Here is a 13,360-nt window from a genome sequence, read left to right on the forward strand (position 1 = left end):
AAAAGTCCATTTGTAGGCAGGGGGTGCAGAATTAAATATCAGGAAAGAATTCTATTACCACTAAAGTTGTTGCGTCAACATTTCTTAATAGTACAGCCAATGCTAACAAAAATATAAGATGGTAAACCAAACAAACACCCACTGGTTTCAAGGTAATACTGGAAGAAAAACAAACTTAAAGCTCCCTTATTGGTATCATATTGGGGTTTCAGCAATCACCACATTTCAATATAATATTACTTTCAATTTAATGAATACTTGCCTATATACAATAACTCCCCTAATTCCTATCAAAAATCTATCCTTCTCTCCCCTTCAGATTTAAGTAAAACTTTAAGAAACTTGTGAATTGCTAACTCCACAGTGTGCTTAATTCTCTGTCTTCTCTCTCTGTGCACCAGTGTTTTTTATTCCAACTACTAGAAAGCTTAAAAAAAAAAAAAAAAAAAAAAAAGACGACTACAGAAAGTTTGGAATTTTCTACAGATCAGTACATTAACATATGTTAAGTGCTTAACCTTAGCTGCACTCCAATATAGCCTCCACTGGTAGTGATAGACAACAAATCTGCAAATACTACAAAGCAATGAACAGTGAAGAACAACCAACAGCCACACACAAACGAATTTATAAAAGAAAGAGAAGAAACAGGGATATGACTTTTAACAAAAAACCCCCAACAAACAAAACAAACAAAACAAACCCAATGCAATATAAGGGCTACTAAATCAAAGTGAATATCAGACCTGAAAGAAATGTCTTTTAATAAGTTAAATATTGCGATTCTAAAATATACACATTCAGCAAGGAAAACTCATTTAGCTGTGTTATCTGGATGTTAATGTTACACAGCATATCTAAAAAAAATGGGTGTAGTATTGAAAGAAACAGTAATAAAACAACTAGATTTCTGCAATAATTTTTCAGTGTCACTTTCAGTTTACTACTGAATAAAACAGACTCTTAGTAAAGAACTGCTGGATGCAGATTCCCCAATTACTGTAACTCAAAAGGTCACAAAAGCAAATTTGCAGAAAAAGAACAAGTGCTTGGGTTTTTAAATAGTAGACTAAAAACTCAGAGCAGAACTTGCTTGTAAACTTTGATACATGCTATTTTTAAGTTTCAGAATCTGCACAATATACGTACTAGAGGTTTTCACTTACAGGATTTAACATAAGAAAACCAGAAAACATGCAAAATGCATTTTTAAATAAGCATTTTTTGAAGGGTGATAGAACATACTTCGGACCAAGCTGTGAAAGCATGTATACTCTCTATAATAAATGTACCAAAACATCATTTATTAATAATGTAACAGCATTTACGTTTTCGCCTCTTAGTCTCCATCTCGTCATATAGATGAATTCCATAGTATGATCCTTCCCCATGATTTCTCCATTGCATAGTACATCCAGCTTAAAATACAACAGAACAAACAGTAAGACAAAGGAATGCAAAGTTTTAATGTCTAAATGAACTCCTAAGTGAATCTCTGAAAGTTAATCCCTCAACTCCTATCATTATACAATAATTCCATCAGACGTATATCAAACCTGAATAAATACAGCATACTGACAATAAGCTATACCGCTATTTTTAATAGTAGCATTCCACTTGATTTTTTCATTTTTGTGTTTTCAGTTAAGGTGTGCGCAAAAGAAAGTCTACTAAACAAGGTAGAAAATCACTAGCAGACAAACACTCCCTATATTTATCAATACTACACACTGTTTGAAGAGAAAGCCTTGTGCTGTATTTTGAAGGCCTTCTTGCTATGTCAGTGCTCTTTCAAACCCAAAGACACAAAACAGAAGTACTGTAATTTTCATTTTTTTAAAAATAATGATAAAGTAATTTTTAAAAATTACTTTAAAAATAACTATAAATTACAAGGAAAATGCACTTCTGAGTATACAAACATGATTCTTCATTAACTGAAGACAAAATAAAAAAAAAGTAATGATCTTACTGCGAAAAATGACTTGTTTAAACTGTATTATAGCATCTTACTTCTGCCCTCCACTGAAAATGTTTGAAAATTCTTTCATTACTATAGGCATACTGCTTTTCTGGGTTATAGAAGAAAAAAGGTCAAAAATTTGAAGTAAACATATAGTATGTAACACAAGGCATTAAGGTGCCAAGGATAGATTAAATTAACATAATTAACAAAACCAAATGATATCAAAACAGCTGGTCAGCACGTGATGATAGTGTGAAACTCCTGCATATAGCTCTGCAAGAACCTAACTCAGCCATACCTCTAACCAAAGCTGGAATGCTGCCATTTGTGCTGAAGGCAGCCTGCAGTTCACGGAGTCATTGACTCCTGTGAGAGAACTGGATGAAGAAACAGTCTGTGCTGAGGTCAGAATTCCTGTATCCCTGGGAAGAGGGAAAGCAGAGGCAGGAGTCTCACACTTCCCAACTCCATCCTGCATCACAACTTCCATAATGTTAGGAAGTCCACCCAGGGAACAGTCTTGGCCAAGATCAAATCACTCATGGAGCAAAGACTCTCTCTCCGTCAAATTCCACCTAATTCCAGAGAAGGTGCAAAAAAAGTATCTGCAGTTTGAAAGATTCAAATGGTATTGCTCCTCACTTCTTCATAATTACTGGATAGTTTCTTACATCTAAAGAAAAAGAAACTGTGGAGTAATTTGGTGTATGTCTAGTTGGATCTCTCCTCTTCCCCAGAAGCTACTAGCACAGAACTATATTAAGTGATTTTGTCAGTCACATGGATAGAGAAAGCATTTCTTTCTTATGTAACAACAGCAAAACCTAATGCATCTGTTCCTTCACACGCAAGTAACAAACTGAAATTACTAGAACTGTGTGAGTTCCTGGATTAGCAACTTTAGTCACCCTGATAAAATGATCACTTCTGTCTCATTTAAGGGTAGAAAATATAACTTGGAATACTGAGCACTACTTAGTGATTGGGCTAAAAAAAATATTCCTCAAGTTCAAATATGATTACATTTCATAAAAACCTAATACTTTGCAGGGAAATAAAAATACAAGCATTGTTCATTCAAATGTACCTCATAAGAACTTGGAAGTTTTAATTTTAAGCTGAGAAACTTTTTGATAGTTCCCACGGTCACTCGAGTAGAACAGCGGATAAATTTCTTCATTAAACCCTAAAGCAACAGCAACAAAACAGACAAACCATGTTAGAAATTTTGGAGCATGTAAGCAATCTTTACTGCAAGAACAGCTGCAATTGCTATTTTTTTCAACCAGTAATCAATTTTACTGCACTCTCTTCTAATTTATAATGGCACCATAGGTTTGTTTTTGTTCATTTTTTTGCAAAATCTACATGACAAACAAGTTCATTTAACCCATTAAAGAAATTTCCAAAAGATACAGAAGGGAGGAAAGAAAAAACAAAAACAAAAACCAAACTCCAAAACCACCAAAGCCCCAGAAGAACTTAAATAATCTAAGCACCTGTGTTAGTAACATTGGGGGTCAAACAGATGTTAAATTTCTTAGAATTTCTTCAGTCCTTGAGAGAAAAGGAAGTAAAAATATCCTCAAATAATCTAGGCAAAATACAGGGAAGCTACAAATCTGAGTTGTGATCTATTATCACAGATTCTGTGATCTAGAACCTAACAGTTTTGATTCAACAGAAAAGCTGGAAAACTGAGACTCCTACATGGTGATGGAATTACAGATTTCTTACTGTATATAGCATAAACAGACAGTGGTAACACATACATATGTTTTCTTGCTGAATACAAACTTTCTTACTCTGTAAGGACTTCCAAAATTATACATGTAACATACTATACAGAAAATATAAGTAGTGTTTTATTGGACAAATTTTTAATATTTAATTCTTGTATTTGCAATTTAATAAAACATTATTTAAAATCTAAGAGGATTTCTGAATACTTTCTTGTAGCCTCGATACCATTTAGATAACCTTCCCTTCATGAACGGAACCCAACTATTCCTAATTCTAAAACAGTAGTTAGCAGGTATTACCCTACATGTTTTACAGATGGAAGTGACCAGTCTGAGGCCACAGGTGACACATCAGTGCCCGGAACTGGGCTGGATCCCAGTCATTCAGTGCACAACATATCTGAAAAGCAGCTTCATGCTGGCGCGGTGAGACAGCAACCCCAAAAGCATGGGGCAGCTCACCTACAGCTCACTTTTTAGGTACCTCTGTGGTATGCTGTAATCTGTTGTGTAACACAGTTATATACCATCAAAGCTGTAGACTACAAAACTATAATCCATTTAAAAAAAATAAAAATCCGCTGTCGCAGATGGATTTCTGTGTGGAATTGTATTTTTTACAAAATTCCAAGATGTGTTGAAATGTTTCAAACAAAAGGACTAAATAAGCGTGGAAGTGGAGACAGGTCACCACATTAAAGTTTATTGTTGCTGGTTACAAAATGATTTGGTTCCTGTAAGATTCTATTCTGCCAACAATAACAGCAGCACAGATTATTTTTACTACTCACTTTCACTACATTATCTCCTGACTGCCCATTGTTGCGTAAACAGTCGAGGCAGATAGCAATCTGCGGGTCACTCCTGTGATAGTCTTTATCTTCTTCATTTTCATCACACTCCTCATCTACTTTGGGTTTATCAGCTTTTGGGCTTTCATCTGTAAAATATGAAAATCATATTATTTAAGTGTAAAATAACTAAAAGTCACAGTAGCAACAAATATGTATTTAAAGTAATACTTCATTTTCAAGAGCACATTTTTTCTTCAAGTTAACTTTATACAAGTTTAATTCAGTGCATTCTTAAATTGATCAATTTACAAATCTCTGAAAACAAAGTTTTACTACTGAATTTTAATGTAATATGCAAACAACAGATTTCTATGTGACAGAAAATAATTAGGCTGATGGACCACTAATGGTTATGGCTGTCTACTTCTGTCTGTGTCCAGTGATTAAAACCCTGCAACTGCACATGCATCAAGCTCACTCAACCACATAAATCTACTCTATGGTGTGGCAGTTCACAGCCAGAAAGTATTACTTCTCAATAAACAGTGGAATAACTAATCCCAATGCTTGTGTATCAAAGTAACATGGGTAATCAATTCATATTAACTGTCTGCCACAATAACTCAGTGGAGATAAGTTCCTGAAATGTTATCATGAAGTAAACCAAGGCAAGATAAAACTTAACTTTCATCCACTTTTGACCTGGTCTAAGTAATGCCATTGTAAAAACTCCAGGTGTCTCACCAGTAGGATTTTATAACTGAATAGGCTTATACTTACTTATTCCCCTTTAAAAATAAAAAATACAAAAAAAAGAGGAACGGTCCCCATATTTTTTGGCAGAGCACATATATCCTATACAATCATATATACCATGTTATCTCTCTTCACTGATGCTGTTACATGTTCTATTGATTCTTGGTTTAAAAATCTAAGTCTTTGGAAAAGGTACCATCTCCTACAGTTTTCAAAGGTTTGGCATAGTTGAACACTCGAATCCCAAGACTAGCAAGTACATCTAGATAAGGCCATAGTCTATGTAAATAATAACCATACAATGAACCATAAAATGGAGTAATTTTTACAGATTTGGAATACAGTATACAATAACCCTATTATATACATTTGTTGTAATGATTTTTTCTGTATCTCCAACTTATTTATATTGATTTAAAACAATGGTTGCTCTCTGTTGGAATAAAACATTATCACAAGTAACTTGAATAGGCTACTTTTGCATTTCCTGAGAAACTTGCAGATCAAATTCTGCTGTTTTCTTATACTTACCACAAACTTTTTGCCATTTAGAAGAGTTAAGATGAGAAGATAGAATGAAAACTTGAACAAATATCAAGCTATGCCTAAGCGTCTAGATACTTAGTTCACTTCATTCAATTTACATATTCAAGATGAGTTTTAAGCTACATTCATTGCTTTTCTTTCCTACAATTTTGAAGCATTTTAGAATGCAAAAGATTTGTCCACAAGTCCCTACTAGCTACTCACACATTTAGTTGAACGTGTATCATACATACATTTTGTTCCTATCATCCTGCTATGAACAGAATTTAGAGTATCAAACTACAGGTTATTTTTTTTTCTTTTTGTGAAAGTCCAGGAAGCAAAATCTTTTAAACAAGCAGATGCAGTCTACCTGTCACAAGCATTTGTCTGAGGAGCGTCTGCCTATGATTCACAGATTCTTTGGCAATGCAAACACATCCACAACTTTCAACAGTTATCACTGCTGAGTTATGGAGGAAGATTTAGTTATGCAGTTTGAAAAGTCTTCAAAGGCAAACCAGCTACAGAACTAGGGAAATTAGCAAAATTCCAATATAAAATCATTCCAGAAACAGGTACACACACAAAAAAGGTCACATCTTTCAAGGTATTCTGATAGAAATTCAAATGCTCCTCCATGTAAATGGCACCAGAGTATTTACTTAAAAAAAAAAATCCTTGTAGATATTAGAATTAATGATGTTTGTACAGGCAGCCTCCAGAAATCAATGTGATGGTCCATTAGAGGCATGTTATTAAAGTTCAATATGATAGAAGTTTACAAAAAAAAAAAAGAAAAAAGAAAAAAAGAAATTTTAATCTCACCAAATTGGACTCTTGTGTTCTCTAAGTCAAAAGCATAAAGCCAAGAACAGAAGAAAGGAAAAACAAACCAACATCCTACCCACCTCCACGCCCCTTTTCCTTAAGGCATAAATAGGTGTCTCATTTTTTTCCCTCATCTTTTTTGCAAACCTTGGAAATTGTCTACTTCCCATGCTTTTCTCAGATATTCAATGTAAAACTGATTGCCAGAGAGTGACTCAGTGTAAAGCTGTCTGCCCTCACCCTTCTCCAGTTCAGACTGGAGAGGACAAACAAGGATATTTTTCTCTGTACCACAGTATATGTCCTATCATCATCCATGAATTCTATCTCGTAACCACTCTCCTAGTGGAGTCACCAATGCCCGAGATATGCTTTCTTGTTTGGTTTTTTTTTTAATTCTGACATGCAAAAATTGTAAGTCCTGGGATTATTTTTTTTACAGACTTTAGATCCTAAGGTTGGGAACTGTGTTGTGGCCTGTCGTACAGGACATAAGTGATGGACTCTTTTAAACCAGACTGCCTATGTAATTGCAGGGCATGGTATTGACAACTGAACCAGTCCCTTCTTACTGAAAGTATTCTCACCAAATAATTTATTCTCAAGCAAGATTCTAAGTGCTTACTTATTGCAGAAAATAGTTTAAATGCTCATAATTTGTCTCAATGAGTTGTCACAACTTTCAAATGGTTTGTAGATCCAAATTTCCATAGCCCAAGGATACTGTCATTAACAGAGCTGGATATATCTGTAGCTACCTAAAAATATATTTTGAGAGTTAGAGCCTTCCTCTGATTCACAAAACAATCCAATCACTCATTACACTTAGTAACTGATCTCCATTAAGTTATGGGAGGCAAGTAAGAACCAGAAGAATAATTAGGATAAAAGTAAGTCACATTCTACAAATTTGCAAATTATGTTATTTTTTTCTATCTATGCATATACCAGAAAATATTTTTCTAAACCATCAACAAATGTCTATATTTCATAAAAATATTTTTTAAGTATTTTTAAAACTGAATAGGTATACACTACACAGTTTGTTGTAATAAACGAATATAATTTCATTTAAACTGTCCTGCAGTTCTTGATTTCATTATGTAACAAAGAACCTTGTCCCTTATAATGGATGACAAGTGCAAATCAACAGAACTGGTGAGAAAGAAAATGAAATGTTACGAAATTGAAAAGAAGATATACACAATTTGAGTACAGAGAGTATTGCAAGATGTTTACTTGACAGTGATCCTTTACTAAAAGTAGCTATTTCTTTAGCTTAGCAGAGCTTTTAAAAAATTCTTAAAAATCAAATAGGCCTATGATATCAAAACCTTGATGTCTAATCAAAGAGACATAAAAACAGTTGGATGTAGTCCTCACTTAGTACTTCAATACTGAGCTCTCAAAGTTCATGGTCAACTGAAAAAAAAAAAAAGAAAAGAAAGAAAAAACAGAAAAGCATTTGGAATCTATATAAAACAATTGTTTAGCATGTGTGGAAAACTGTTTTACTACTTGTCATAACTAATTCTTGACAACCTCCTACTTAACAGCTGGTCAAATTCAGTACCAGAAAATAATCTGTAAAATCTCAAGTAGTTCTGCAGCTTGCTGTATTAAGAGAATTAAGAATTCAAGTGGAAAATTGCATGAATTGTTGAAAGTGAGAGCTTAGGGAAATGCAAATAAAAATAATGGTAAAACAGCTAGTGTTTGTAAAACAAATGGTTAAAAGATAACCAGCAGTGCATGAAGGCCCAGACTACATTTACCTGGATTTGTCAGGAGTTTCTGTAGTCTCTTTGAATTCAGTAAAAACAATGTACACGCATAAGTGTTTGAAGAAACACAGCCTAATGAGCAGTTACTTAACATACAGATAAGAGAGGGAAGAAAAAAAAAATCATCACCTTGTCCATTTTCTTGAGGTTTGTTTTTTCTTCCAAAATTCGATCTCTCGCTGCAGTTCCTCTAGTTAACATCAAAGAACAGTAACGTGAATTTTTAAATCAATACTACAGGATGTCATTATAAATAGCTATATTCTCTCCGTCAACCCAAACAGGTACTCGAAACCAAATCAGAAACTTACGTTCTCGAAGTCCAGGCACCAGCTTAAATATAATTTCCTCTAAGGTATTATCCAGCCTTTCAAAGGGAAAAAAATACATTTTACATTAAGTAGAACTAGCATTTTAAGTATTTTTAGCCTTTAAACAACAAAACTTTCGAGTAATAAATGCATTGCATATTTTGGTAATTACTACATCATGGAAAACCCAATTGATTTTAGCTTGAGAAACAACATGCATTAAAGCTTATCTCAACCACCTCTTGAACTGATTTTTTTAGAAATAACCAAGGAATTTATTTTTTTTAATGTATAAAGACAAAAATGAAGCAAAAGAGAAACACATTCTACTCTAAAATTTTAATTGTTTTGATTTGTGTTACATGCAAACAGTTGTGTTACTAAAAAGAACAAACTGGAAAAGTAGTATCCAATTTTAAGGTCCAGGTCATGAGCAGTAAGCCTGAAAATTATTAACTCCATTATCATATTAAGCATTCAAGTGCTTTGTAATAAGGCTGTTATGAAAAACTGAACAGACTATTCCCTGCTCATTACAACACACACAAACCAATCTTGGCAGGATATAGAAGACCACAGAACATCCATGCTGCTCTGGCTAGACAGTTCTCAGTACTCAACCTAATTAATTTAAACTATTTAAATCTGCCATGAGTTTGTCTACCAGATGACCGTACACAGCACAGGCATATCCTCTGATACCCTGAAATGACCTATTGTTCTCTATAGTACCAAAAATAGCTATTTGTGTCCAGAGGACACAGTGCATTTACTTTGTTGTTGAAGCTAAAATATTTTCTTTTCTCTTAATTTTACCTATTGTCCTATCCATTTAGTTTATCATCCTCTTTCTAGATCCACTTCCTCTCCCTGTCTCACTTATTCTTTGGTTTCCCCCATCTCTCATTCTGTTTCATTTTCCTTTCTCTCCACTGTCCTCTTCATCTTGTGAACAATAACTCCCACTGTCCCCAGCCTAAACAAAAACCCATGATAAAACAAAGTACCAAGTAATATGGCCACAGAAATTAAGTACCTTGAGATTCAGTCAGAACCTACAAAACAATAATTGCTTTTGGTATATTTTTAATTGCCTTAATTTTTCATCTCAATAATAATATATATCTCTATATATAATGTTTGCATATATACATACCTGTATGTGTACATGTTAATAATACACTATATGCCTGTTATAAAACATATGGCTGTTCTCTATCGTTTGTTCACTAGCAGTGGCAAAATAGGAAGAAGAGTGAATGATTTTATTGTTGAGGAATGCCTAACGGCCATTTTAATAGATAATAATGATCACCTTATAACAAATATATGAGCATTTAAGGTTCTCTTCTTTACAGAATTTGTATTTATAATTAAAAGTCTACAATTAGATTTATTACCCAATCATCTTGTTTTGAGACTAATTCCCTATGTTATGCGTCAGTTCATGGAGACATTCATGCCATAAGAATATTCATATTTAAGCTCTGACCACGACCCATTTTTTAATTGCTTCTTCTTATAAGGACAAAGAAAAAAATTAATTCAGCAAGTAAAACAGATCTCCCCTAAACAAAAGCAGCACATAGAGCACTTTCTCACAGATAAGAAGAAAAAAAAAATCATGGGATGTTATGTCTTCTAGCCTCTCCTTTCAATATTTAATGCAACTAGATAGTACTGTGGGTTGGTTTTTGGGGTTTTTTTTGGTTTTTTTTGTTTTTTAATGAAGTTCCCACAGCAGAGCACTGGGAACCTGCCCGGGAAATGGAATTCATTTCACAGTGTAAGAAAACTCCAATCTTCATAACTTACTCATTAAGAGAAAAGAAGTAAGGACTTCAAAAGAGAACATCACTACCTGAATTCCAAAACCCACGAACCATCCTCAGGATGATATAATACATGCTGGTTTTTCTACATTTATTTTTGAATATTCCCACTTAGCACTTCTTAATTTGTCTTCAATGGCCCAAAAGAAAAGTCACTAGTAATGCTAACATAGCAAGAAAACCAATATACTTAGCAAATTTATGATGCTAGCAGCAAGAACTGGCTTCATACTCTAGTCAATGACTTCATTTTCTTTCAAAAACAAAACAGAAGGAGCTATTCAATCCTTATAAAGTATAAATACTAATTAATACTTTAAAAATGCAGAAAGAGTATCACTTATCTAATCTTCAAGTACAGGGAAACCAAAATTAAACTATAGGAAAAAAAAGGAAATTATAAAAAGATTCTCAATTTCAGATGCATCTTACAGTGTTCCTATTATCCACGCCTATGAGAACTCTAACAAAGATTTGTATTTCTGTGACTCGCATCAAACCCATTCCAAAACAAAACTACTTGACATAACTCCAAAGTTGGTCTCAGTCATTTAATACCATACTTCCTGGTAACACTGAAACAAGAACACTCATATTTGTGACGCACCTCTTTCCACCCCCACCATCTTCCAACCTCCAAACCAGAAAGTATAGAAAGAAGAACCAAGCATTTATGTCAGCTTCGTATAGTTTCTTTTTCCACCTCTTCTATAATATTGAATGAGTTATAAAATCAAAGCTACTCTCTGATAATTGCTAATTATCTGATGTGAAGCAAATGAAGACTATGACTCAGGAAAACTTGCATCCAAAGCATGCTACCAAGAAAAGCAGCCTGCCTTCATGGTGTAATCAACCCAGACCCAACTGAGTATTGCTGATGCAGAATTCTGCTAAATCAGGAAAGGGAATTCTAGAATTTAACACTCTTCTTGAATTTTCATTTTAGAGTTCCATGTCGAATTTCAGACTTAGGTTTATAGTTTAAACAAACCCTAAGTGTTAAAGGTTAAAGTTTTATCTCAGTTAAAAATATTATCCAGAGTGTTCAACACCATTTCTCAGAAAATGACTGCATTCTTGAGCAATGATGTGGCTGGTCTCTAATCAGAGTATAAGACATGAATTAAGTTATGCAAGCAACACGCAAAAAAGACAATTCCATTACACTGCTCGTGTGCTCTTCTAATTATTAGTGTAGCAGATGTTTAAAACTGTTTCATAAAATACAACCAGCAAACTACTAGTTATATGCAGTTTGTTGGCAAATAAACCCAATTACTCTAAAAGGGGTTTCAGGAAATAATCGCAGAGAAAATAGCTCTTCCCACATTTCTGGCTTGTGGTCTCAACTCTTCTCACCCTTCTATCATTTCCTGCTTTAAAGCATGTTATTATTTTACTAAACATCTACTAGACATTTCAGAAAATGCATTTTTCAGCTCCTATGAAATGGCCCTGTCAGAATAAAAGAAGTATTTCTAAAACGCTTTTGTTTTCAGCTTATTAGTAGCCTCTATACAGCATCTTCTCTTACAGCTGACACAGCGCCTCAGACACTGACAGGAAATCAGAAAAATACTTATGGTAAACATCTACAGAAACCCTTTTACCCCTTCCAAAAAAACATTCTGACAATAAAGACTTAAGCTATTAACACCCTTTAGAGTTGCTGAATTTAATCTCTCTCACCTAGGCTCTTGGCATGTAACTGAAGCATGGGAATTGCTCTACACACATATCTGTCATAAAAATCAAAGCAAAATATGGCAAACTGTAGCAAACACAATTACATTAGGAAATAATACCAACCCTAGTAAATTCCAGAGGTAAATATTTATTTTAACATTGATGTAAGAATATTTCTTCCTAAGTTCACAACAGCATTACAAACTAATAATATTAGGGGGTGGGGAGGTGGAGGAAGTGTTGGGAGTGAGGGCAGGGAGTGGTGTCATCATTTTAGGAAAACATGAAGTTCTTCCACTTATGATGACATTTCTTGATTTCTCTGTACTATACTTGTAGGATGGCTATCACCTTTGTTTCAACATAACATCAATAAATGAGAATCCAGAATTTAAAGAAAAAAATTAAACAAAGATGTGTTATTGTGATATAAAAATGCAAACTCTCAAGAAAGGGCATTTTCAGTGTCAAAACTTTCTTTCATTGTCTTCTTTAATCTGACAGCAGATTTCAATTCAGATTGGTAGATCTACGCCCTGGAAAACATTGTTATTTGCATGATTCATTTTCTATATTGCTCTAAGAAGAAAAAAAAGTTGCACACAGTTTGGAATAATTTGAAAAAAGAAAATCTAGAATTTAATTTCATGTAAAGAATAAAAGGTATCTGGTTCATTTGTTTGTTTAATAGATGTATTAAAATATTTATTTTAATTTGTACAATATACTCAGCCTTTCTGTGTCTTTCTCTTATCTTTCCTCCTTTTATTATATCTGAAAAAAACCAATTTACGATTTATCGGGAGATGAGAAATTGACAGAATCTATGGCCAGTCTAAGAACAGTTGATATATGTATTACACAAATAAGCAAAAAAATAAATTAATTCCCTTTCAGGATAAAGATATTAAGAATTTTTTAAAAAATTTTTTGTTCTTTCATTTCAGCAAATGTTGTGCAATGTCATCTTACCTTAACATTTCTAGTGGATTGGTCTCATGCACTTGGTTGCCACACCTGGGACAGTCATTGCTGTCTTCAAAGTGTTGAACAATACAAGTCTTACAAACTGGGGGACCAAAAAAAGAAAAAAGAAAAAAGAAAAAAAATAACTTACGATTAAGATCTAA

At 33.7% G+C, this 13,360-nt stretch overlaps 1 protein-coding gene across 1 annotated transcript in view; it reads right to left on the reverse strand.

Annotated features, from left to right (window-relative positions):
• The window catches only part of PCGF5 (polycomb group ring finger 5), a 70,860-nt gene that overhangs the window by 12,834 nt on the left and 44,666 nt on the right, over window positions 1–13,360 (reverse strand). Inside the window, 7 exon segments of the mRNA XM_075758275.1 lie at window positions 1,329–1,418; window positions 3,054–3,152; window positions 4,500–4,648; window positions 8,528–8,555; window positions 8,557–8,588; window positions 8,710–8,765; window positions 13,203–13,299. Of these exon segments, the coding sequence (XP_075614390.1) occupies window positions 1,329–1,418; window positions 3,054–3,152; window positions 4,500–4,648; window positions 8,528–8,555; window positions 8,557–8,588; window positions 8,710–8,765; window positions 13,203–13,299 (551 nt within the window).

Source organism: Balearica regulorum, chromosome 7 (assembly GCF_011004875.1).
Source record: "Balearica regulorum gibbericeps isolate bBalReg1 chromosome 7, bBalReg1.pri, whole genome shotgun sequence".
NCBI classification, from domain to species: domain Eukaryota; kingdom Metazoa; phylum Chordata; class Aves; order Gruiformes; family Gruidae; genus Balearica; species Balearica regulorum.